General features: G+C 41.8%; 1 protein-coding gene across 2 annotated transcripts in view; it reads right to left on the reverse strand.

Moving 5' to 3' along the window:
* Positions 1 to 25,779, reverse strand: part of gabbr1a (gamma-aminobutyric acid (GABA) B receptor, 1a) — an 85,417-nt gene that overhangs the window by 29,356 nt on the left and 30,282 nt on the right. For both annotated transcript variants that reach the window (XM_037784171.1, XM_037784172.1), the window contains 8 exons: positions 18,171 to 18,305; positions 11,703 to 11,873; positions 10,126 to 10,227; positions 9,783 to 9,848; positions 9,360 to 9,551; positions 4,831 to 5,076; positions 2,937 to 3,000; positions 1,946 to 2,023 (listed from right to left, as the gene is read on the reverse strand). In XM_037784171.1, the coding sequence (XP_037640099.1) occupies positions 1,946 to 2,023; positions 2,937 to 3,000; positions 4,831 to 5,076; positions 9,360 to 9,551; positions 9,783 to 9,848; positions 10,126 to 10,227; positions 11,703 to 11,873; positions 18,171 to 18,305 (1,054 nt within the window). The remainder of the gene's footprint in view (positions 1 to 1,945; positions 2,024 to 2,936; positions 3,001 to 4,830; positions 5,077 to 9,359; positions 9,552 to 9,782; positions 9,849 to 10,125; positions 10,228 to 11,702; positions 11,874 to 18,170; positions 18,306 to 25,779) is intronic.

Here is a 25,779-nt window from a genome sequence, read left to right on the forward strand (position 1 = left end):
TGAATGAACAGCATGGAACAGTAATAATTAATGCTGCGTGTGTTTGTGTATATGTGTGTGCATGTGTCGAGCGTCCATTCAGTCAATGCGTTTGCACCATTTAAACCCTCCTCCGTCCTTGATCAAGGAATCAGGACAGGGTGTTGCCATGGAGACCAGGCTCTATAACAGTTGCCACAGCGATTAGAAGACGAGCTGAGCTGAAGTGGTTGTTAGGGCGACCGTGAAGAGAGTGAGAAAGTGAGGCAGGGAGGCGCCTGGTAAACACACAGGAAAACAAGCGGCGGGGTTAAGTTGAGAACCCCCATGTGTACTCTACCCTGTCAGCGTGGAGCAAATCAAGCGCACCACCACCCCCCTCCCTCCCTGTTAAAAAAAAAAAAAAACTTCCCCAGACTGAGTCAGCTCCAGAGAGCAGGAAATTACTCATTTCCTCTCAACAAGTAGATGTCAGATGGATGTGTCTTTATTTGGTGAACAGTGAACAATGAAATCAAGCTCCAATAGAGGAAACAATGCAACAAAACTCACCTCTGACAAGTAAGAGAGCGAGTTCTGACCCGGCGGGTTTTAACTGGGCTAACACAGAGCCAGTCAACAAGCCAAACTAAAGAGCTGGCAGCTGGTCTGGTGACGGACATGTTGCCTACATGCATACAGGTCACCCGTCCCTCGCCGCTGATGCTGACCTGGAATCACTACCTCCTCTGGGTTCGGTTAAGCCTTGGCAACTGATCATTTCCTTAAAAGCCTAAAAAAGGCGGCTCTCTACGGACCACCGAGGCGTGCAGGATTGATTAGTGGCACACTCTGTCCAGGCACAAGTATGTCACCTCTCCAGGGAGGGACGGGCCAGTAAACAACCACAGAATTGGTCTTGGTGTCTGAGGAAAATCAGCAGTAATGGGTTTTCACAGCAAACTAGAAAAACAGGCGGCAGGAGTTAGATAGAAGGTTTGTGTCTTTTAGCAGACTGATGTAAAAAACAAAGTTCGTCTGTGAGGCTGTGAGGCTGTGAGGCTGTGAGGCTTGAGGCGCGGAGGGAGAGACGTGAAGGCAAAGGTGAAAAAGATAGGTGCATGTCGGTGTTCCTGAAACAACGGGCAGGTGTTGTAGAATTTGGTTTGTCCCACTTAGCAACTCGGTCAGCAGTTGGAGCTGCAGCAGAGGCTGTGACACGCAGCTCACGGAGGCCATTAAGGTACTTTGAAAGCTTCACTTTGTAAAGTGCTTTTTAAGGTGCCTGATTGCTGCGATTTGCTTCACAACTCGCACTCCTTTTTGGAGTCATAACCCAGTCAAAGATTGAGTGTGACTTGCACTTTCTGAGGATATCATTATCTGCAATGTCCATCCCGAATAAACGTCCAAAATCAGAAAAAAGACGTCATAGTCCAGAGCTTGCCTGAAAATCCTCACATTTGTAACTTTTCTTCGGTATCAAAGTAATCCAGCGACAGTTGTCTGTACATCCATTGGTGCATTGCAAAGACGAACTGCTAATGCATACTGCATACTTATGATGGTGCCAGTTTGCCAAAATGTTAACAAATCTGTGCTAAAAAGAGTTGTAGCCCGCAGATAACTGTGTGTGTGTGAACCCGCAGTGTTAGACGTTGAAAACTCCTGGGTTCGTCAGTCAAACCTAGCTGCTGCCCAGTTTGATTACTGAGCATCTGCTGCGCCAACATTTTAACACATGTTGGAGCGTGAGTGTGTGCAGGCTGCTCTTTTTGGGCGAGCGTCAGCATCCAAATAACTAGTTTCACCCAAACTAGCGGTTAGAGAAAACCCAGCATGATTATATGTCATTTACACAGTCTAAATTAAGCCCCGCCGGAGGAGGTCTAATGTCAAAGCATAGAAATGTGACCCTGTTGACTCACATCGTGACAGACAGGACACAGGAAGCTGAGTGAAGACGGTGTCATGAACTCCATCTTACCTATCCAAACATCATTGCCAAACCAGGAGAGGTTCTTCTGAGAGCTGTCATAGTAACCGATCTTCTTGTAACTTCCTCCTAGATGATTGGACGAGAAAGAAAAAGTTAGAGTGAGAGAGTGAAATAAAAGCACAAAGGAAAAAGAAAGTTTAATTAGTCATGCTTGTGTATTTCATTTCCTTCCCTGGTGTTTTGTGGGGGATCATGATCCCAATACAACAAAACTTGATAGAACTACTTTCTATTCATAAAACCACTATTAAACTATTTTTCTATCATTCCCGTGCTTTCATATTAATGTTATGTGTGGGTACAGAAAGGATACACAATGAAAAGATAAAAGAAATGAGGGATGAAGATGTGCATAAAGAAAGGACAAACAAAGAAGTACCAAGGGGAGAAGAAGGAGAAAAGGAAGGAGAGAAAAAAAAAGCAGCTTATGTGGCAGTCTTGACCAGTAATACTGATGAGGTCCCACAGTGATTCAGGGATGCAAGTCAGGTCGTCTCATTGTGGATGTCAAATTACCTCGACACCACAACAGGAAATATGAGACAGAGTGTGAGGGGAAAAGGGGCAGGATTATAAATCCTTATCCTTTAGGACACCAAAGGGAACAGAGGTAGAAAATAATCCTCAACCTTATCCTGTGCGGGGAAACTCATTAAGTCACTGCTGACAAATAGGATGCCATTTCCAGAAACGGCTTAAAACGAAAGGCTTGTGCCCAATTAGAGCGAAGCCTTGAGTCAACACATTCCTGCATCAACCCCATTCGCATGTGCAATTATAGGATATTGAGACCAATCGCAGGGAAGTCTGCGACAATCCCCTCCCAAAAAAAAAGAGGCTTTTCTCTGAAATGAGCTGAAAGCAACAATCGATACACGAGGAAAACAGTCTGCTGTGATTTATTTTTTTTATGAATAAGTGACATTTACTGTTTAATGCAATACAACATCTGTGGGAGGACAGTGTGGGAGTGTTTTACCTTGCAGTTGCTCGATAAGAGTCATTGCCATCCTGGAACCCTGGGCGTCAAACACCACTTGGCCCTGAGACACACACAAGAGGAAGTGTTTCTATTATTACTGCAAACGACTAAAGGAACAGTTTGACATTTTGATGAATACACTTATTTGCTTTCTTGCCAAGAGTTAGATGAGAAGCTTGATACCCCAATCATGTGTGTATGCTAAATATGAAGCTATAGCCAGTTAGCTTAGCTCAGGGGTCAGCAACCTGCGGCTCTGGAGCCACATGCGGCTCTTTAGCTCCTCTCCAGTGGCTCCCTGTGGATTTTTTATAAATGGAAATGAATAACTGTTTATTTGTTTACATTTTCATTTTTATTTCTCATTGTTGTAGGTCTATGGTACGTATTATGAGAATAAAGTTATGACTTTATTCACGTAATATTACGACTTTTTTTCTCGCAAAGTTATGACTTTATTCTCGTAATATTACAACTTTTTTTTCTCGTAAAGTTATGACTTTATTCTTGTAACATTACGACTTTTTTCTCGTAATATTGCGATTTTTTTATCGTAAAGTTATAACTTTATTCTCATAATATTACGACTTTATTCAGGAAATCTCCGATTTTTTTTCCCTCAGTGTCGCTCTAATACTCCGTAGTACATTTGCTCTTTGGCCCTCACTGCATTAGACTTATATACTATATACTTAGACTATAAACTGTTACCTTCATCACAATGATCAAATGTTTTGCGGCTCTAGACAGATTTTTTTTTGTCTTAAATGGCTCTTTTGATAGTAAAGGTTGCCGACCCCTGGCTTAGCTCATTGTATAAGGGCTTAGGGATGTAAGAAAATATCAAAAATATAAAAGTGTCGTGACATTATGTTTTGTGATTCTGTATCAATTCTCAAAAACATGCAAAGATGAACTCAGTCCATACTTTATTTAATTTGCAAAGATATACGCCCTCTCAGTGTATGCGACCTCTCAAAGTAGAGCTATGATGCTGTATGTTACAGGAACTGTGGTAAATGCAGATCCCACTGTTCTGTTTGCAAAACAAAGTACAAAGTTACTCAGATTTTATGGATATGGTGGTGTGTTCTTTATACTACAGTTTTCCTAAAATTAGATTAAAAAAATTACAATATGTCACTTTGCTTACAGTATTGCAATATATCGCAAACTCCTGTATCATGATATGTATCGTATCGCCAAATTCTTGCCAATACACAGCCCTATAAGGGCTGAGAACATTACGATAGAAGTATTAGGATAAAAGAATATGATGGTCATTCCAATGCTCCCTTATGGCTCATAAGTTGTTGCAGCAATTTTTTTTACCACTCGAGAACTGATAAAAAATATAAATAATCCCTTTAAAATACCACATTAAAACACCTTGAAGAACACCATAGAAAAAGCCATGCTGTGATTTGGTATCAAAAACTTTTGACATTTGGAGATTTCTGCAAGAATTGCATTTTTCGGCGATTGGATGGCGAGCACTTCTGTTCTGGAAACGGCTCAAAAAAAAACAACCCTTATTGTCAATATACATAGGAAAGCTATACATCCTCTGAAAGCTGGTGTTACATTAACACCTCTCTGGGAGTTCTAACATTGTAAGCTTAGTAAAGGTAGAATACGTGGCAGAGCTGTTGTGCTGGATTGTCTAACAAGGTGTCCAGGGAGTGTATGCGAACGGTTATTAATGACTTTATTACTCTAAATTCAACTATTCTTATTTTCCCTCCAGAAATAGTGGACACTCAGGTCCTTCTATCCGTCCACAAGGACTATTTCTAAACTGCTTATTCATGTATGATAAATCACTATGGGAGCATTAACAGTTGTGTTTATTGTCTGTACATCCTTTTTTTTTCTCATCCTCCGCACGTACCGAAACACCTTCGAAGGAGCTGGTGTTGAGGGCCCTGTAGATCTCGGAGGTGATGTCATGGTTGTTGTAATTGAAGTCCTCCAGTCGTCGGTCCTTGTCCTTCAGTGGTGCCACGGTCTTATTGAGGGCAAGGGCCAGAGCCCACACCGCATCGTAGGCTAAGGGGGCCTCCTGGAAGCCGCCGGTCTCCTCGGGGTTCATTCCACCCAGACGAGACATCAAGGCGCTGATAAACTCCTGTGATGTCTGATAGAAAAAAAAAACAAGACAGGTAAGATATCAAGGAGGAGTTCTTCTGAAGAAATGCAATGCTGCGAAGAAGACATTAATAATATTACACATTAATATGTCTATTACTTTACAGCAAAGAGGAGGAGATGTAAAGGGAAGCAGTGTTGTGATCATCTGGAGGATTTTTGAGGTAAGTGAATGACGAGGAATCGACCCCAGTTTCGCCCTGCTTTCAGCCTAAGCTAAGATCACTGCCTGCTGGCTGTAGCTTTATATTTAATGTAGAGACATATGGTTAATGGGTAAAACTTTTAATCTAGAATCATTTTTATTATTGTTATTATTCCCTTTTTAATAATATAACCTGCCCAGGTGAATTGAATTGAATGTGTATTTGAATTATTTTTGGGCTGGAAGAGTCGACAGCCTTTCCATTCAGTGTTGTTTTTCCCATCCATCCAACGATATACTGTATGGTCTCCTCTATCAGCGTTGACTAAATATCTTGTAAACAGGCTTAGTAATAGTGTTTGATTTCAGTTCTAACCTGATTTCTTTTTAGTTCAGATGGTATGATTTCAATTGTGTTTTATATTTATTCTCATTATTATCTACCCATGATCTTCCTCGTTGTCGGTGTTTTGGTTCATTTTGTAAAAAGAAATTTAATGAAATCTTAAGTAAAGAGGTATAAATGAAACACCAAAGTATGGTTTACATTTTGTACCACCTTGTCATTTGCAAGTGCTTTCATCATTTCAAGTGTTAATTGTGAAAATACATTTTTATTACAGAGAAAAATTAGCTCTTTAGCTAACTCTGGCATATTTACATTAAGGTAGAATCTAAAATGTTGATTAATGTGCACTGTAAATAAACTCTAAATAATAATAACTTAATAATAATCTTACTCTCCTTTTACTGTAACATCTTCTGATCTTATATGTTCTTATTTTTGTTGATACTGAAATTCTAATTCACGGCATTCTGTGGTCTGTTATTTCTTTATAGCAGAACGTTGCTATGTATAACAGACCGTTGCTATGTATAACAGACCGTTGCTATGTATAACAGACCGTTGCTATGGGTGCAGTTCTGATGTCGGACTCTGGAGGACCATTTTTGTGTCCAATTATTGATTTTTTAAGTAAGTAGCCGTGTAATAAACGGGATAATGTACAGCGAGCCGTTCATTGACGTGAAGACGCAGCTGAATTATAAAAAATATAATATTTTGTGATGTGGCCCCAGAGCAACTGGGACCGATCCTGTGGCGTCTCTATTGCTTTGCTAAAAACATAAAATCTCAGAAGTGATTTTCAACTTTAATCAAACATATTCCTTTTTTCTCACAAGTGTCCGATTAAGCTATTTTTGTAATTAAAAACCAACAAACATGATCTCCCTCTGAAAGCGGAGATACATGCGTGACGACGGGAGATTATTGCTACCAATCATCATGGTGTCCCCGTGGATTTCTCTGAGGCCAATTAGTGCCCACACACCCCCCGATTGTCACATTCATCTCATTGATATTCCACCTTGGCATTTGGCATTTTAAATCTGCCACTACCTACTGAAAACTAGCTGACAATGTGCTACTGCAGACCCTGCAGCACTGGCACACCAGTTTCATCTGAATGCTCTATCTAGAAGAAATATGCTAATTTCAAACTTGGAAATTGAATTTGAATAGATTGACTATGAGCCGGAGTTCAGGCTGTAATTCTTATCACCCGTTGAGCAGCAAGTCAACAGCTAAATCAGCAGGTAGCGGCAGGTGCTGTATGAATATAAACAACAGCTGCTGATGAAGTGAGAGACAGGAAAGGAGGGGCACAGGGGGGAGAGGGGACGGGGGTGGTGGAAAAAGGTGGGGATGAGGAAATGATAAGGAGAAGGGAAAGGTGGGTAAACAGGAAGAATGAAAGGATGATCCACCATACACCAGCGGAGTCAGAGAAGGTCGAACAATGGGAGAGACGAAGGAGAGAGGAAGAGACAGTTTAAGAGGATTAGAGAAGGTGAACAGAGGAGAGCGACGGGGCGAAAGAGAAGCAGACAACGACTGCTTCCTGAGAGGCAAATTTAGAGTGTGACCGCATTAAACATCTATTTTCTATACCCTCTATTAACGCTTTATGAAACATTATATTGAGTCTGGTCACACACAGTTCATTGAAGCTATGACATTATTGTTCGAAACAACAAAACTCCATCTCATGGGAATCGATGGTGGGCAGAAGACGTTTATTAAGGATAAGAAGAGCTGAATAGAAAGAGTAGTGTTAATCACAGCGGATGAAAAGACAAAAGAGCTCAGACTACATTAATAGAAAATCCAAGAAGACGGCACAGTGTTTAACCGACAAGCGATCGCTGGAAAGTGCACTGCAGGAACACCACAGAAATGAAACTACAATTACCACCTCGCGGTTGTATGCCTCCGCAAACCAGTCAAGTTGTAGTTTAACTCCATGTTAATCTAATTTAAAATGTCATTGCTACATTATTTAATCCTATTGTGTGAAATTGTCATAATGGTCTCAACTATTTTCAGCGCTCCAATGACGAGGTGAAGCGTCAACTAATCATGCGTTTTTGTTTCACCCTGTTCCGTCTACAAAAATGCCGTTAGCCAGTTCCCAGTGCTATTTAACAACATAACTACTTCAACGAGCGCTTGAGCAACACATCAACGGCGACTCGCCGATGATGTAACTGGCCACGCTGGCTGTTTTGTTGCTTCTGGTAGTGTGAACATATAAGGCTGCATTCACACCAGATCCAGTGATGCAGCGAAAAACGCAAGTCCTCCCATTTATTCTAAATGGGGTAGTGCGTCAGGGCTGCGGCCGCTGCAGGACGGTTCCGGAAAAGGAACGCTGCAGCCTGTGGCAGAAAAGTAGAAACAGAATGAACTTTTGGAGAAGCGCAACCCAACGTCACGCTGCAGTGGCCAATCACGTAATCGGCGATCCAGAACTGTGCAACCCAGCCATGATGGAACAAAAGACGTTAATCATCGCAGTTAATGGGCCATTAAAGTGACTTTCCTACGCCGCCACACAACCCTGCAGTGAATCGCCACACCGCCGGATTTGGTGTGAATGCAGCCTAAGAGTCTACAGCCATGCTAGCGGCTCTGTGAGGCTTGACTTCGACACAGCAGTGCTTTGAGCTAAATGCTAACATCAGCACACTAACATGCTCGCAATAGAGTGCTGCAGGAATGACGTAACCAAAACGTTTATGGTACCTACACATTTTGTTCAGCAAGATAATCTCCAGAAATGAACACCACTTTTATGATTTTTGAAGTGTGAATGCAATCGCCAGAATAAAAAGCTAATGTTGGGCTATAAACGAACTACGCGTGAACGTGGTTATACACAACGAGGCTGTAAAAGTCGGCGTGATGACGTTTAGTCTCATTTAGCCACTTCAGTTAGCAACCTCCTCTTTTAGGACACGTTAAAGCGTAAAAATTCACAAGTGGGATATTTACGGACGTAATTTATATCATAGAACAAAACGCCAAAATCTCTTAAGCTTCCGGGTTTTAGGTGTCATTTCTGCACCACTCTATAACACGCTTAAGTATTCAAAGTAACATCTGCAACTCAGTAGACTCTGGTACATAATCAGCATCACATTTTCACTTCAGCCCCTTTTTTCTTCTCACCTTTTGGGTGCAGGGAGACATAAAAAACAGGTGATAATTAGTGTAAACTAAAGTGTTTTCTTCCTGAATATTTTTCCATTAAAATCAGTTAATGGAGTTAACTGTGTTTGAGGGTCGTAGGTACTGCACTTTGTGATGGATTTACAGATGTTTGTGTTGTGATGTTTTCTTCCCTTTTATTACTTCTCATATGTAATTATTTCCTGATTGCTTTTTTTGTATCGAATCATCAACATGATGGCCAGTTTCTGTGATATGTTGTATTTGTACCTTGTGAAATACAATTGGAAAATCCATTTCCCCTTGTGTATTGCGCAGGTGTGCTCTCTTTGATGTCATTATAAGCTCATTACCTGCACACACACTCAAAACTTGCAGTGGACCTTAAGTGCCTTAAGTATTTTGCATTGTAATGTATTCTTTATAAGATGCTTCACTCACTTCACTCTATAATGCAAATGCAACTTATTATTTGTCACTTACAGGAACAAAGAAAGTTGTTTTCAATTTGTGTTGATGTTGCATCATGGATTAACATCAAAGATGACTTAATATCTCTTTAATAGAATTATTACGGTAGTAGGAGAGATGATAGTGTTTTGTGTGTTCCCACCATGTTGGAGACGCCGCGGACGGTTTCAGGATTCAGCATGACAATCTCGGTGGTCACGTGTCCCTCCACGACCTCCGTCATGTTCTCCACTGTACAGTTGATTGCCGGGTCTTTGATCTTGAACCAGTTGTCTGCGTACCAGCCAATCAGGAACCACACATACTTCTTCCCGTAGAGCTTCTCCTTGAACACCTGCAGCAGGGAAAGAGGGAGGCAGATACGGAGGTTGGATGAAGGGAGGGAGAGAATGATAAATAAGCATGAGGAGAATTATTCCCGGAGATGTGTTGAGCATGTTGTATGCACTGCCAAACAAGGGAATTCATTCAGACATTCAAACGGCTCATTACAGAGCTCAATTTGGTGCTAATAGCCAGTCAGGTTCATCCTATTGGGATCAATCGAGCAAGAAAAATTACTAACCTCACAAAACACCTTCCTGGCTTCGGTCTCATAGAAGAGCCCAACGATGATCCTCGCATCTTGGCGCTGAAAACAAAACATGGCTTAGTTACATCAGCAGCAAACATTATAGCTTCATATAGCTTCACAGCTTGATGTGGCGGCACAGCGTGCCAAAGTTCCTGCTGATTCGCAGGACGGCACGTACGGCTTTTCAGAAGTTGCTAATTAGCATGGCGCATTAATTTCCTCTATCAAATCGCCTCTATGCTAATGGTATCGTGTGCAGCTGTGAGTCGGAGGAGGGAAGAGAGAGGGGGGGAAGAGACGACCAGCAGCTGAGGTGAATTTTTAATCAAAGCACCTTGAGGTTCTTGACAGCGACAGCCGGGTCGGTGAGGAAACTCTGGCGAACGCTGATCTCAATGCCTGCCTCCTTCGTCCTCTGCTCCAGATCGTCCAGAGTCTGCGAGATGAAAGGGGAGGACAGACAGGAAGGGGGAGGGGGAGAGGTTAGAGAGGCAGCTGAACCGAGACAGAGAGAGGTGCCGGGTTGAGATTATAAAGAAAGACAAAAGAGAAGCAAGCGATTCCGAAGAGACGCAAAAAAAATCTGAAGTGAATATGAGAAATGTCAAGAGAGGGATGGACAGTGTGTATGATAAACAAGAAAGGCAGCATGGGAGAGAATAGATTTTTAGACAAAGAACACGAATTGAAAGCAGAAAAGAAGAATGCGAGAAGGTAGAGGAAAGAATGTGAGAGCGGGATCATTAACCTCCATTACAGGAACCAACCCGAGTGTCATGGTATCGACCGCTGCCGTGCCTGGGAGAGATATATTGCCTGATCAATATTTCTCACAACCAATACTCCAACAAATTACTTCAAAAAAATCCTCCATCAATCGCCTGGAAAGATTGAAGGAACACCGAATAGCCTGAAAACACACAAGCTCTCGTAAACAAACATATAGAGGCAGGCAGGCGATAAGGCGACCCGACACTTTACCAAAAATGATGGTGGCAAAGTAAGGACGTGATAAGAAACAAGATTCAGTCAAAACCGAGTATGTGTCTGGACCGTGTCGGGTCAGTCTGTGAATTTGTGGCTAAATTGTTCTACTAATAGTCATTGGTCATGTCTATAATGTTAAATGCAGCGGTACACAGCGAGGACACTATAGGGCAAAGAACGAATATTGCCAAGAAGTGAAAGAGACTGCAGGACGCCAATAAAACGTCTGCCTAAAAAGTGTCATACAAGAGTAAAACTAAATTATTTCCATTCTATTATCATATTCTATCGAAATGGCTTGTGTAGAACAATAAAATATTATACATATAATAAGCGTTTTCAGTCCAAAATGGCGACTGTTTAAAAAAATAAAACACCGTAGATTGGTCTCTTTGCTTGAATACTCTTTGACTACGGGATGCGCTGCTCCACTCAACTGGCCACCTGACCGTTCAAGCGTTGACGTTCTCTATTGTAGAATGCACGTGATTGGTCGCTGGTTTTCTACTTGCCGCTGCAAACAGGAAACAACATGGCGGACTGCTCGTAAACTTTCTGTTATCTAAACAATCCATCAAAATCTACTTCTGAAAACATTTTAAGCGAGACATAGGCGATACCACTGCTGAATCTCATTTCATTTCAGAACTAGATCGCCTAGTTTGACAGCTTGGACGGGCTTATTTGCATAAATGATATCTTTTCATTGTGAAAGAGAAACGGCCAATGAGGAAACTCCAACACTCGGCCGACCAATGGTGTAACTTCATCACTCAGTCAGTCACTCAGTAACAGACTTTTGTATTTGTAGGGCTGGCCCTCTGCGGTCCAGCCGAAAAGCAAGTGAGGGTATAAAAGACAGAGTTGGAGATAAAGCGAAGGCGTAAAATTGAAGGTGAGATGGAGAAGTTTAAAGGTACTGACTGAGGTGAAGACTTCGGTGGTCTGCTGGATGGTGGCGATGCGGGTCCACTTCCACTTCTGGAAGAGCCGCACCCTGGTGGGGTTGTGGAGGGTAGCCGACGGGTGCGTGCGGAAGAAGGTGGGGAAGCGCTGGCGGTTGGACAGAGCCGGCGAGCTGGAGCCGTAGGACAGCTGGAAAACATGAGACAGATATAAAAGAAAAGGAAAACAGTGACTAAGGCAGGAAGGATATAGAAGTTTAGGGGGAAAATATACTTCTGAAGGTCCATCAGTAGTAGAACAGACTTCAATCAAAATGTATTCAAATCTGGACTCTCTTCTTCCTCCCCTGTACACAGTGTTCTTTGATGGCGACGGGTTCAAACAGCAAACAACAGAGAGGAAAGCCAGCGAAAAGACAGAGAGAACCAGAGAGACAATCCCCGCTCCCATTTTCTCATTTTCATCCACACCCGCTCCCTCCTTTTAGCTTCCCTCCGGCTTATCAGGTGTGCCGATAAACACAGTAATTTCAATGAAAAAACAAAACGCCGCATGCAGGATTTCCCATGCATACATTGCCATGAAATTGTGATGACACATTCTGCTATTACAAACCGAACAAATGAAAAAAAAAAGGAATCTAATTATTGTTGCACAAGTGATCATCTGTTTCTTTCATTTGGACCCATATAATTTGAATTTTTAGGCACAATTCCCACAAGACGCAGACTGCTAAGATGTGTGTCCAAAACAGCAGGAAAGAGGGATGGAGGAGAATGCAGACAGAAACAGGGAGAAGACTGTTCTTCTAGCAATTAGTTTCATAGTGACGAGTGATAAAAAAAATCCTCGACAGGTCTCCTTTAAAACGAGGAACCTGGAGTTTAGGGAACCATTACAGATAAAGACAGCCGCCGCCGCCCCAGCGCCATTACCTACACAACCCTGGGATGTTCACCAATGGGAGCGAGATGGGGACCTGACATTAGATGACAAATGTCATGTACAATGTGTGCTCCCCATAATAACAAATCCCTGTGGGCCCAGGCAGGTAGACGGAGGCATCAATACGAAGGAAGAGAAACTATACAGGAGGTGACAGCTAATCTGGGCGCGGCATCGAAAGATCTGGAGGAAGCAGCCGCAGCGTCGACGGGTGACACACGCTCAGTAATAAACGCCATAAGTGTTCATAAGATACATGAGCACATGCAGACAGTGTGACGGGAGTTAAAGGAAAGAAAAACGTATTTTCTTTAAGGATAATGCTGGCTATATTTTTATATTTTACTTATTGTCAATGATATATACAATATACTTATTGTATAGATTTTTAATTAACAGTTTACATGCTAAGATTCCTGGCAGACAGCGGCTCAGATTGCACAAGAAGCAGTGCTGTGATGTTGGATGTTACAGGGACTGTGATAAATTCAAATGCAGATCACTGTTCTGATTCCATTAAAAAAAGTAAAGTATGTTTTTTCGTCTCTGATTTTATGCATATGGTGATGTGTTTTTTTATTCTATGACAGTTTTCCTAATATTAGATTTTTTAAAATTGTAATGCTTACAGTATCGCAATGTATTGAATCGTAGCTGCGTTTCCATCTAGGCTGGGAAAAGCGTAGTTTTATCACAAGTTGGTGGTATAGGCTGCGTTTACGCGTACTGTAATCCGCCAGTAAACAGAGTAGAAGAAGTAGAGGTTACAAACTGGAAACAAAACAAGTCGCCTTTGCCATCGAACCATCTACGAGAGAAAAATGGAGAGAGGTCTTCAGGAATTTGGGTTTTAATTGTTCTTTCATGTCAGCTAGTATTGACCATTGTTCATGTTGTCTGGAGACAAAGACAAATTAATGCAATTATTCTAATGCACCGGAATATCTAGAAAGACGCCAACAGCAGAAACAGCCGATCACTCGTGTGAGTTAAATGTTCGCTAAGTCAGAATTAATTCGACAAAGGCGTTTCCATATCCCATTTAGCAGAGGCAAAAATCACCTCAAGCAAGGGTAAAAACGTTTTTGCGCTATTGATGAAGTTTTATCGAATTTTGCCGTTTACATACAGCTTTATTAATGCGGTACTTCAAAATGCATGTAAAAATACATGAATGAAAACACGGCTACTGAGGGCCACTACAGGGCAGGTGGGGAACAGCAGGTTTATTTATTTGTAGTGATGATCTTGTGTGGTGATGCCTATGTCCAGAATTAAAGAGATGAGTCATGTATATTATATTGTTAATGGTGATGTTGATAACATTCAATATTCATTATGTTCTTTATAGCCGCTGTGGGGTTACGGTAGACACTTAACGGACTGTGCTTCCTGTATGTCATCAGCTGTATGATCGATGTTTTATTGTATGTTATTTATGTGTTTTATTCTTGCTGGAGCACAAATTGCACACTTGGGACCAATAATAATTTGACACGACTTGACTTGATTGCACTGGGTGATGTGTTCTTTCATTACCATGAACACGGACATTTTAGTTTATTTTAAGTCAATCTCACACACACACACACACACACACACACACACACACACGCACACACACACGCACACACACGCACACACACCGTCCTTCTGCCGTAAATACACACTTGAGCACCGATGTTGTATTAATCCAGTGCATGTAAGTGGGACTTTGTTTGTGAGAGTCTACAGCCATGCTAGCAGTTAGTTAGTATACAGGTTCAACATCTTTTTCTCATTTGCTAATTAGTAGGGCTGTCAAAGTTTACGGGATAATAAAGCATTAACACAGATTTGTGGCCCTAATTTCTTTAACGCATTACCACAACTTTTTAATTAACCTCTCAAAAATCCGACGGGCCACCGATTTTTCGGATGTTTTACCGGGCTGATTTTTAAAGCCTGAGTGTAGATACTGGTATCATACACAACTAAAAAACACTAGGAATTCATTGGTACTAACGATGAAATACTAGCTTGTCGCAACGGAGGTTAAATAAACCTCCAAACTTGCGCTAAATTTTGGCGAGGAAAAACTGGTATGACCATTTTCAAAGGGGTCCCTTGACCTCTGACCTCAAGATATGTGAATGTAAATGGGTTCTATGGGTACCAACGAGTCTCCCCTTTACAGACATGCCCACTTTATGATAATCACATGCAGTTTGGGGCAAGTCATAGTCAAGTCAGCACACTGACACACTGACAGCTGTTGTTGCCTGTTGGGCTGCAGTTTGACATGTTATGATTTGAGCATATTTGTAATGCTAAATGCAGTACCTGTGAGGGTTTCTGGACAATATGTGTCATTGATTTGTGTTGTTAATTGATTTCCAATAAAAAATATATACATACATTTGCATAAAGCAGCATATTTGTCCACTCCCATGTTGATAAGAGTATTAATTACTTAACAAATCTGTTATGAAATGAAATGAAATGAAATGAAATTAAATTAAATTAAATTCTAAAAATAAAAATAAATTTGTAATTGGTCGTGATTAACTATGGACAATCATGCGATTAATTGCGATTAAATATTTAAATCAATTGACAGCCCTAGTTATTAGCAATTAAAGGAACAGTTTGGAGGATCTGGCGGTATCTAGCCAGGGCCGGCTTAAGGCATAAGCCATATCGGCGGTCGCCTAGGGTGCCACTTTCTGGGGGGCGCTGGTCGCCCTCTGAAAAAATAAAAAATAAGAGGACCCGCTCCCTATGTAAATATAAACGGCTCCTTCTATGGTAACAAAAACACAACGATTCTTATTATCATACACTAAAGAAAACATAGTTATTAATATTATATTCCATTTCTGCCAATAGATCCCCGAAATGTTACACACTGTTCATTTGACAAAAAGTACAGCTGAGGCTGATGGGGATGTCATTAGTTGTGCAGGTATTTAGACATTGACCTGATGATGGTGCTAGATGAATAGTCAGAAGTTCACTATATAATTAGGATACATTGTCTGACCAAACAAGGAGCTGCCTGTGTTGACACTCAAATAAACCTTCACCAGACACAAATACAGTGACAAAACTAAAATGGAGCGAAAAAGCGACTGCGGCAGAAATAGACCGATGTAGCAGCACTCTGCAACAGACAAGCAGAGTTCCACATTGAAGCTTCAGAAAAACCACAAACAATATTTCTTGATTCTCAGTTCGTCAGTTCTCCCGTAGCCTTGTAGTACAGATCAATGCCCGTCTATGGCTTATAGTGCTTTTAGAAAGGAAGATGGGGGATCAAATTAACACTGTGCCGAGAGGAGCTGATCGAGAGCCCATTCTTGATCAGCGTCCAGAAACGGAGGTTGCTTTTGCCTCCCCGGCACGCTGATGAGGCTGTTTGACATGCGAGGAGGCTTCTGCAGGCAGGCAGCATACAGAAATAATTGAGTGTGGCGGTTAGGAGGTTGTGCCAGTGGTGGCGTGTAGTAAAGAGAGACAGATCCCTTTGTGTGCGGGGAGAATCGACTGCTCGAGCTGAGGGAGCGAGGCGGAAATGAAGAGTGGGAGAGAAAGACGGTAGCGATGGAAAGAAGGAAGGAAGGAAGGAAGGAAAGAGGCTGAAATAGAGCGGGCCAGCTCCAGGCGGCGACGACAGACAGAGAAAAGAGGAAAGCAAAGAGTCAAAATGTGGGAAAGAGTTTTTAACGATGAGGGGAAAAAAAGGGCGACAAAAAGAGACGGACCAGAAATGAGGAAGAGGGGCAGATGCCAACCACTAGAACTGATTGTTCTCGATGACTAATCTCTGGATGAAACTTCAATTATAGGACAAAGCTAATAAGCAGAGCGCTGTGAGTGACAGAGAGGCAGATCAAGAGAAGACAGAGAATGAGATAAACAAAATAAACTAACTGATGAAGGCATATAAAGTGTTTTTGGAAAAATAACAGCCGCAGAAGGCGGCATCAGATCTCTCGCTGATTTAGAGATCTGGGGTGCGTTTGTACTTGTTATGAATGTAATATGATGCAGTATGTGAGGTCAGGCAATATGTTTTGTCCAGCACGTAGTGCCGCTGTCAACGCAGCATTGTGAAACTGCTGCGTGTAAAGTGTCGGCGCTAATTAAAAGTGCTATGTGAAGTGTTGTAAAATCAATAAACAACTACAGCATTGATTTTGGGAACTTGGCATAATTACCGCAAGCACAAAAGATCATCGTTTAGATAAATGTCAGCTTGCAACAGCTTCCACAGGACATTTTACATTGTTTGCCTGTGCAAAACAGAGGGACGAACCAACACAGCTAAAGATTTCAGTGTCAGTTTCAAGATTTCTTATCAGCTCACATCACTCTCCGTGCTATCTGTAACAATAGTCCATCGCAGACGGAGACGTGAGACGAGATGCAACGTTGTCTTCCTAGTTGTTTGTTTGGCGTCTCGCTCGTGTTCCCTACGGAGGATCAGGGCAGTTATTTAAGTCGCTTTGGACCAAAAGGTCTGAATGGTAAATGGCTGCGTTCATACAGAGCTACCATGCAGGATAGTTTCGGTTTTATGTGCTCAGGTTTTGATATGTCTAAGATTTCAGCCTCCACCTAAATACAGTGGAGGTGAATCCACAGACCTTCCTGTGAAATGCTGTCATTGTCAATTTTCTACCGAAGAAATAGTCCCCATATGAAAACTGTTGACAGCGTGCTCTGGATTTTCCAGAGGAACGGGGACACTGGAAAGAGATGTTAGTGTTGAATTCTTAAATGTCATTTCTCGATGCTGTAAATCCCACCAACAAAATTCTATTTGCCTGCATTGTTTTGGGTGGAATCTCAGAGTCCGACATTTCAGAACCTGAACCCACTAAAATGAAACTATCTGCATAACTGGATGCTATTACAGGTGAAGTGAGAAAATCTTTTTTTCTTTTGCAATCACAGTGAACTGACCCTTTAAACCATAGACTGTATATAAAGAGGGACGACGCGTCTCCACTTCCTCCCACTGCATAGAAGTGAAACCAAAATATCCCCAGATACGGGAGCTGCCCTTTTGAGATTTTGACGTCATTTGGAGCCAGAGTCTGCGCAGTAGTGATCGGGCAGTGGAGCCACGGTATCGAGGTCACCCGCCTGAACCAATTGTGAGCCGAACACGGCCGCAGCATGTCAGCGAGAGAGACTCACAGCTGTCAATCATGACGTCATATACAGTATATTAGAGCTGTCAAAGTTAACGCGATAATGCCATAACGCAAATTTGTTTTAACGCCATTCATTTCTTTAGCGCATTAACGCAACTTGTGATTTTTAGGTTGTAACAGGCTCAGTTTTAAAGCTAGAGTGAAGATACTGGTGTCATATGAAACTAAAAAAGCCTAAGGAATCCATTGGTACCAACCCCGTCATACTAGCTTGTCGCAAAAATGCTCCGAACTTACGCAAAATTTTGGCGAGGAAAAACTGCCATTGCCATTTTCAAAGGGGTGAATAGTAAGTAAAAAGAAAGTGTGCACTTCGGTACGAACAGTAAAAGACACTCACCACTATGAGGTTCCACATGCGAGCAGCTTCGGCCACCAACGTGGAGACGCCGCTGCAGCCGGGCATCAGGACGATCTTGATGGGCTCGGTGTACAGAAGGTCATACAGCAACTTGGTGGCTTCTCCTGGGTCACACTGGAAGGACAAAATGACAGAGTGTTTAATGGACGGACGGATGAACAGATGGCATGGGCGGATCGATAATAAGGATGAGAAATTACTTGAGGTGATCGAAAGAGAGGGAGAAAAGGGGGAGGAATCAGAGCGAGGGAAATGGGACAGATAAGGGTGAGGGAGACAGATGGAATGAGAGCAGAGGGTGAGGAACAAATAAGGGAGGGAGTGTGGGGGATGGAGGAGACCGTAAACAGAAACAGACAGAGGAAAACAGAACGGAGTAGATAAAGTAAAGGGGAAATGACATAGAAGTAGCAGGGAGCAACTAAAATGCCAATGCAAATGTGAAGAGAAAAGACAAGTAGGACGAAGAAAAGGACGAGTAAGGGGAAATGGAAATAACAAAACAGACGAGGTTAAGATGAAGTAAAGGAAAATGGCACAAAAGACGCAGGGAGCAGCAAACAAGCAGATGCAAATGTGAAGGGAAAACGACAAGCTGGAGGAAGAGAAGGAAAAATGATCCGCACAGAGTTCACGTCCACACAGCCAGTATGTATCATCAAAACACGACAACAGATCAAGACATAAAAATAGAAAGACAGGCTGAAACCAAACTAAAGTGAGCCCGACGACCACAACAGCGGCCATCACAAGTCATTACAACCCTCCAATAAAGTCATTTACAGCATGTCTAGGTGGCGAGAGTGCGGCTGGAATGATCCATCACTGCTCTGTCAGCCAGATTACCGACAGGCCGTCACCGCTGCACTGCTCATCAGAGTCACTGATAAACTGGCCTGACACATCTAATGATTCACTGTGGAAGAGTAGATGTGGCTCGCAAACACAAACACACATGCACAACCAAGATGAGTGTCACAAACAATCGGACCGCGGCCGATGATGGCGGCGACCAATACGGCTCCTAATTGGGGTGGTTGTCTCAGCGGGCTGAATTGTCTCTTTCAGGCCCTCTGCTCTTTCTGAAGAGGTAATCACCACTCGAGAAGCAGGGAATATGTGGAATAGAAGACCTTCTTATTGATTGATGTGTTTTCCATTAACTCCAGATTGGGTGGAATTATAGTGGTGTCATGTCATCGCAGAGAAAGTCAGGATGTTGTCATGCACTTAGATAATTCAATCCGAACCCAATTAAAGTAGAGCTTTGACTGCTGGCTTTCTTGCATATCATGGAAAAAAATCACTTTTTCAGTGCTTGTGCTCATACATTTGGGTATCTGGAGTGCCTACCAACCCACAAACTGTGAAATAAGACAACCCAGTCAGTTTTTTGGGGGGCTGCCTAGATCAGAAAACATTTCAGAGTTGGCTCCCCTTCCTATGTCACCAGCAGGCTCATTAGAATATACCGCCCACAGCTTGAGAACTACCTTTGCAAAGGTGCACCATATTTTTCTCGCAAGCCAATCCGAGCAGACTGGGATTTTTTCCAGTACTCGGTATCGGCCGACAACCAAAGCCCAGGTATCGCTATCGTTATCAGGACTGAAAAAGTCTTTGTATGGTTTTCTTTATTGGTCCAAATCCAAGTAGAGAATTCTGCTTTTATTTATTGGACCACATAAAAACCTTTAGTGCATGTTTGTTTAAACTGTGCATGTCCTCAAGGTGATCACTGTAGACTGTAGAAAAGGTCACAGCATCTGTAATGTCTCTTGCATAGGCGTAGAGTCAGCGGGCGGTCAGGAGCTTAGATATCCACAGTAATAATAATACTGTGAGGTGACCAGATTGGAAGAAAAGGGCATAGCAGAGTTTGAACTGTGAGCTAAGCCTGCATCCATTCCTATATTGATCTCTGTCTATTTCACTCCTCTCAGTGATTTCTTACATTGCAAAGTTATGAAAGTGTGTATTTTGCTGCATCTTCTGAACTCTATTCTGAACTCGTTATTCTAAATATAGCGTACACTTAAACTAATACAGATTTATTTTAGGTCAGCCTTCCTTTTACACCTCTTCCACACTGGGAAAGTCAGGAGCGCGTGGCGGCTGCATGGCGTGGCGTGGCGGCTGCGTGGCGGCTGCGTGGCGTGGCGGCTGTGTGGCATGGCGGCTGCGTGGCGTGGTGGCTGAGTGATTCACGCGTCGGGTGTTCACACCACTTGCGTGTCTGCTGCGTTTTTGCTGCTGCAGCTGCTGTTGTCAGCCCTTTCTTTCTACATAGAGTTTGCCTTTTAATGGCCATTTCATTTCATTATAAATATCATTTATATTTATGTTAGACAGAGAAAGGTAAAGAAAAGTGTGGTAATTTGTAAATAATAGTAATAATCCACAATTAAAACATGGAGCTTTAATGGAGCTCTCCAAGTCACTGCATGTTCTACAACACTGTCCGGCACATATTTCAGAATAAAAGCCTTCTGTTAACAAATGAAGGAATTCTGACCACAGAAAAAAATGCTTGAGGGCTTTTATTTTTAAATGAAAGCAGGAAGTGTTGATTTAAAAATAAGTCTTTACTTTTTTTCATCTCCGTAACATATTCTACAAATAGACATCGAAGCTGTAGTATTGTAGCTGGTATGATGTCAATATACAGTCAGCAGATGACCTTCAAAGTCTGTAACATATTATACAGCTTTCTAGACATTGAAACTGTAGTAATGTTGCTGATATGATGTCAATGTACAGTCAATAGATCACTTTCACTGTCTGTTGTTGCTGTGAACCGCGCGCCGCACGCATCAAAAAGAGGCAAGACCTTGAATCTCTAGAAGAGACGCAGCTGAGACACACATCTCACGCGGGCAGTGTGGCTGCTCTAACCTGTTAACACGGATGCCGAAATAAAAAAAAAACAGGTAACGCAGCCGCCACGCGCCCCTGACGTTCCCAGCGGGGGTGAGGCTTTAGGTGGCCAAAATACGTTTTGCTGCCGGCCCCGACCACAGCACTGTATTGCTTTACTTCAGTGTTGGTACTCCTGTCTGCTTCTCCAAACTGAGGGCGTGCCGACCGTCATCTACTGTAGGTAATACACTGACTATGGATAAGTACATCACACAATCTCTTTGGAAAAAGCATGTAAGTATACCTTGAGTTTAGAATATTTTGTCACAGTTATGATATTTCCCAGGTGAAGAATGAATCTCTACATTTGCTTATATTGGTCGCTAGCACTGCCACGTTTTGAGAAAAATATTCTATTTGATCAGCTGGACAGAAATTAAGATTATGCTGCAGGAGAAGTTTGAGAAGTTTCTATGAATGTTTTTGATGATTTTTTTTCAAGTTTTTATCATTGTAATGACAGAACTACCAACTTTTAATATTTCATCACCCACCCACAGGACACTAGCCCTATGTAAAACTTTCATAGACACAAATATGAGCATGTAATATACAGTACATATTGATAGATTAAAGTCTCATCTTTTTGGTCACTGTGGTTTAAAAAACAAACAAAAGACGCCTTTTCATAAAAATACTAGCAGCGAGCAAAAACCTTACAAATGTATCTCTGTGCCTTCAAGGCAGTCTGGCAATCCAACAATGTAATAAATCCTTGAAAACAGGGTGTTCAAATTTATCACAAGGGTCCAAAGATGATTCATTTGTTTTAATTTAACACTCCGCCACCAAGGGCAGTGGCTTGATTACCAAAACCTGCAACGGAGGAAGTACTAGGAAACCTGGATTTGACGTCTTTACACAAAATACTGTAAATGATAATTAGTTTTGGAGTCCATGCCTGTAAAATGACTCACTATCTCCATGCACTGCTAACCATCTATAAATCCACTGGATTAACGGCATTAATATTGACTGGGAAAGCAGTTTCACAATATTGACGCCATGTGGGAATAGGCAACCTTGTGCAATGCGTTGTCGAGAGGCTACCGGTTTTCCTTCCGATCAATCACTACGCCAGCTGATTTCACAGATCACTTCCTCATCGCTGGTAAATCAGCTGCTGCAGTGTTCAAACCTGCAGCCCGGTGGTTGCCTCTCCCTCTTAAAACAAATTGCTGTGTTATCTTATCATGTGAGGGAGACGCAGATTGACGCACAGAACCTTTTTTTTTTTTTTAAATACTGTCTTTCCCGAAGGTTGTTTGTGTTCCCTGTCACTGTGACTGTGGGCTGGCTGCATGCTGAGAAGAAGCTTGTTAGCTTTCTGGTGTTACAGTGTTTTAACTTTACACTGATGAGCGCTAATTCATCGCCTACGCTGATTATCTTTGAATTATTTAATAAATCTGTCATTACAATCCAACCTCATGCGGCCTTTAATAACAGGATGTTTTATTAAATTTTCCAAATGACTCGCTGCTCATAATGTGTAGAAATTCAAATTGAATAAAGAAAAACAGATTCTTGTAGAGGTCAGTTAAGTATTTTCACCAATATAGAGCTATTATCCCTCGACTTGTTTAGTCAATTTTATTTTTCTACATATTATCTTGCTGTCAGACAGACAAATGTTTTTTAATTGGCTCAAAACTGGCAACCATGTAGAATTCAATGTTTGTAAATTAATGCCAAACCCAATCACTAGTGGACAAACACCCTTAAAGGTGGAATTTGTAAGATATGGCCAGAATTTTAGTTTAAAACATTCAGAAAATGAACTAACATTATAAACAGATTGTGAAGAGATTACAGTGTTGACGTTATGCCAAAGACATCTATGTATTGTGTTGCAGAGATATCTACTGAAATGAGCATGCTAACCAGCTAGCCTCAGCCCGTCCTGTCTTTTAATACCACTCGTACATCAGAGGAAACCATGTTTGGCGGCAATCAAAAGAAGAGATATAAAAAGAAGCAAAACAAGAGTAAACATTGGTGTGACTTTCCACCGCTGGAGACAGTTCTTGGCGAGTAAAGAGATGAGGTTTGATATTGAAGTCCCAACGTTTCTTTAAGACTGGCAAGTAACATTTAACGTTAGCTATTTAGCGAAACGCATTTTTATTGCAACAAATGAAAACAGAAAACGTAACAAAAATCCTTCCAAAATGGCGTAGATATATGGTTTTGATGTTGCTAATGTGTTCCTGCTACTATGGTTGTGCTAAAACTGAGCTAAACAAGCTATAACGTAAACTACAGGCCGATGCCACACATGAGGATTATAAAATAGCAGTGTTATTTTGACCTGCTCTCAGAGATTCAGCAGTTTGGTTGAATTTAGCCTGTTCTTGCCGTGCTGATTAGTTAGTAGTTGGCATTTTTTTTTTTAAATAACTGATGATTGCAAATTTAGCTTGTATGGACCCAGTGGTAGAGATGAAATTCTGCCCCCTATTTGTTTGTAGCATGTGCAGAGGCATTACACATTGCACCTTTAAAAAGCAAAAAAAAAAGATTGCAAGATTATGGAACCGGACGCATGAACAAAGATTTCAATTTTGCTATAAAAAAGAATGTAATCCGTGTTGAAGGAAAGAGCTTGCACTTGAAGTCAGTTGTTTTACCCCTTAGAGTTAGTACTTACAGGCTGTTCATGAATATAACGAGGGTCTATTCTTGAACACAACAGCATCAGACTCCAGTCCACCTGGACATTTCAAGTGATCAGTCAAGTGTTTCTATGAACGTAAGAAAAGAAACCTTTTGGTAACAAAAAGGGAACACGGGGGGCAGAAAGAGGTGAAAATGCACACAGTCTCCCTTATGAAAAAAACATCGAGAGAGAGAGAAAACAGGGGTGTTGGCAGGTATGCCATAAAGGTTGAGGAATCTATGCTATTCTTGGAGGTCTGTCTTCTACAACCCCCTGGAGTCATCACCGTTTCCACTTTCATTTCTAGCCCTCCTTGGCTCATGAGAGCGCCTGGATTGACGGCCCCCGATGCCATTCACATACACATTTACCATCACACACACACACACACACACACACACACACACACACACACACACACACATCCCTGTAATTCTATCTTTGTGAGAACACTCATTGACATAATGTATTCCCTAGCCCCTTATCTTAACCTTACAGGCTGCTCTCATACACCGTTCATAGCTATACCAACGAAAAGTAATGCACTGTAATTTGTATATATCCAACAAAATCAATATGTATGTAATCCCCGTAATCGTGAACCAGGAACTATAAAGAGCGACAAACGCCACGTAGGGAGGTGGTCTGGATGGATGTGTGGGTCAAAAACATTCAACTTTTTTGCCCAGGAGGCCGGTGTCAAACCAGACGTCAACATTGATTCATTTGTCACATAACTTTGGTATTTAAGTTACACTTTTTAAACCCAAATCATGATCTTTTCCTAAACCTATCTAAGTAGTTGTGTTGCCTAACCCTAACTAGGTAGTTTTGTTGCCTAAACCTAACTAAGTAGTTTTGTTGCCTAAATCTAACAAAGTCCTTTTGTTTCCTAAACCTAACTACCGTTAAGTATTTTTGTTGCCTAAACCTAACCAAGTCGATATTTTCCTAAACCTAACCAAGTAGTTTTGTTGCCTAAACCTAACTACGTTAAGTAGTTTTGGTGCCTAAATCTAACAAAATCGATATTTTCCTCAATTTAACCCATTAGTTTTGTTGCCTAAACCTAATCAAGTTGATCCTTTCCTAAACCTTACTAAGTAGTTTTGTTGCCTAAATCTAACCAAGTAGTTTTGTTGCCTAAACCTAACTACCGTTAAGTAGTTTTGTTGCCTAAATCTAACCAAGTCGATCTTTTCCTAAACCTGACTAAGTAGTTTTGCTGCCTAAACCTGAACAAGTTGTTTCCTGTGAAGATGGAAGTTTAATTTGAAAAGGCTGTATGCATGTAACGAGCGGAAATTGGCACGTGTTACTAACCCTTACCTAAACCTAATTCTAACCTGAACCCTAAAACCAAGTCCGATCCGAGTGAGGACCGGCCAAAATGTCCTCACTTTCCAAAAATGTCCTCACTATGAAGGTCTAAAACTCAAATTGGTCCTCACAAAGATAGATGTACAAGTAAACACACCAACACACACAGATTAGTGCGTGTGTGTGTACAGGGTCATAAAAACACACTCATACAGCTACAGGTACACACATAGCACCACCACTCCTGTCGCTGTCCTTGGTGCTGAAATTCCCCGAGCCAATAACAGTGTCGATGTTAACATGCCTATGCAGCCTTTTCAATCAGTCAAACCAACAGCTCGCGAGGACCTTTGAAAGAAACGTAAGGTTCCCTGGGCTGGGGAGAGCGGGAGATGACGCTGGTTCGTCATAATACACTCTCTAATTACACTCCAGATTGAATAATATAAAAAGAGTGTGAAGAGGGGATAAGATTAGGGCCTGGGGGAGAGCCTACGTATTGAATCTCAAAGCATGTGCAGCTACATCTCCTAATTTCTCCATAATTACGTCTGGCACCCGAGTATGGGCTCGTATGCCAACGGTTGACATGCATGAGTACCGGCGAAGAATACCGGTTATGCCACAGCGGATGGGGAAATAGTGTCACGGCTGCCAATTAAAATAAAGGGCGGAAGTGAGGGAAGCACC

The sequence above is a fragment of the Sebastes umbrosus genome, chromosome 11, assembly GCF_015220745.1.
Source record: "Sebastes umbrosus isolate fSebUmb1 chromosome 11, fSebUmb1.pri, whole genome shotgun sequence".
Classification (NCBI taxonomy): domain Eukaryota; kingdom Metazoa; phylum Chordata; class Actinopteri; order Perciformes; family Sebastidae; genus Sebastes; species Sebastes umbrosus.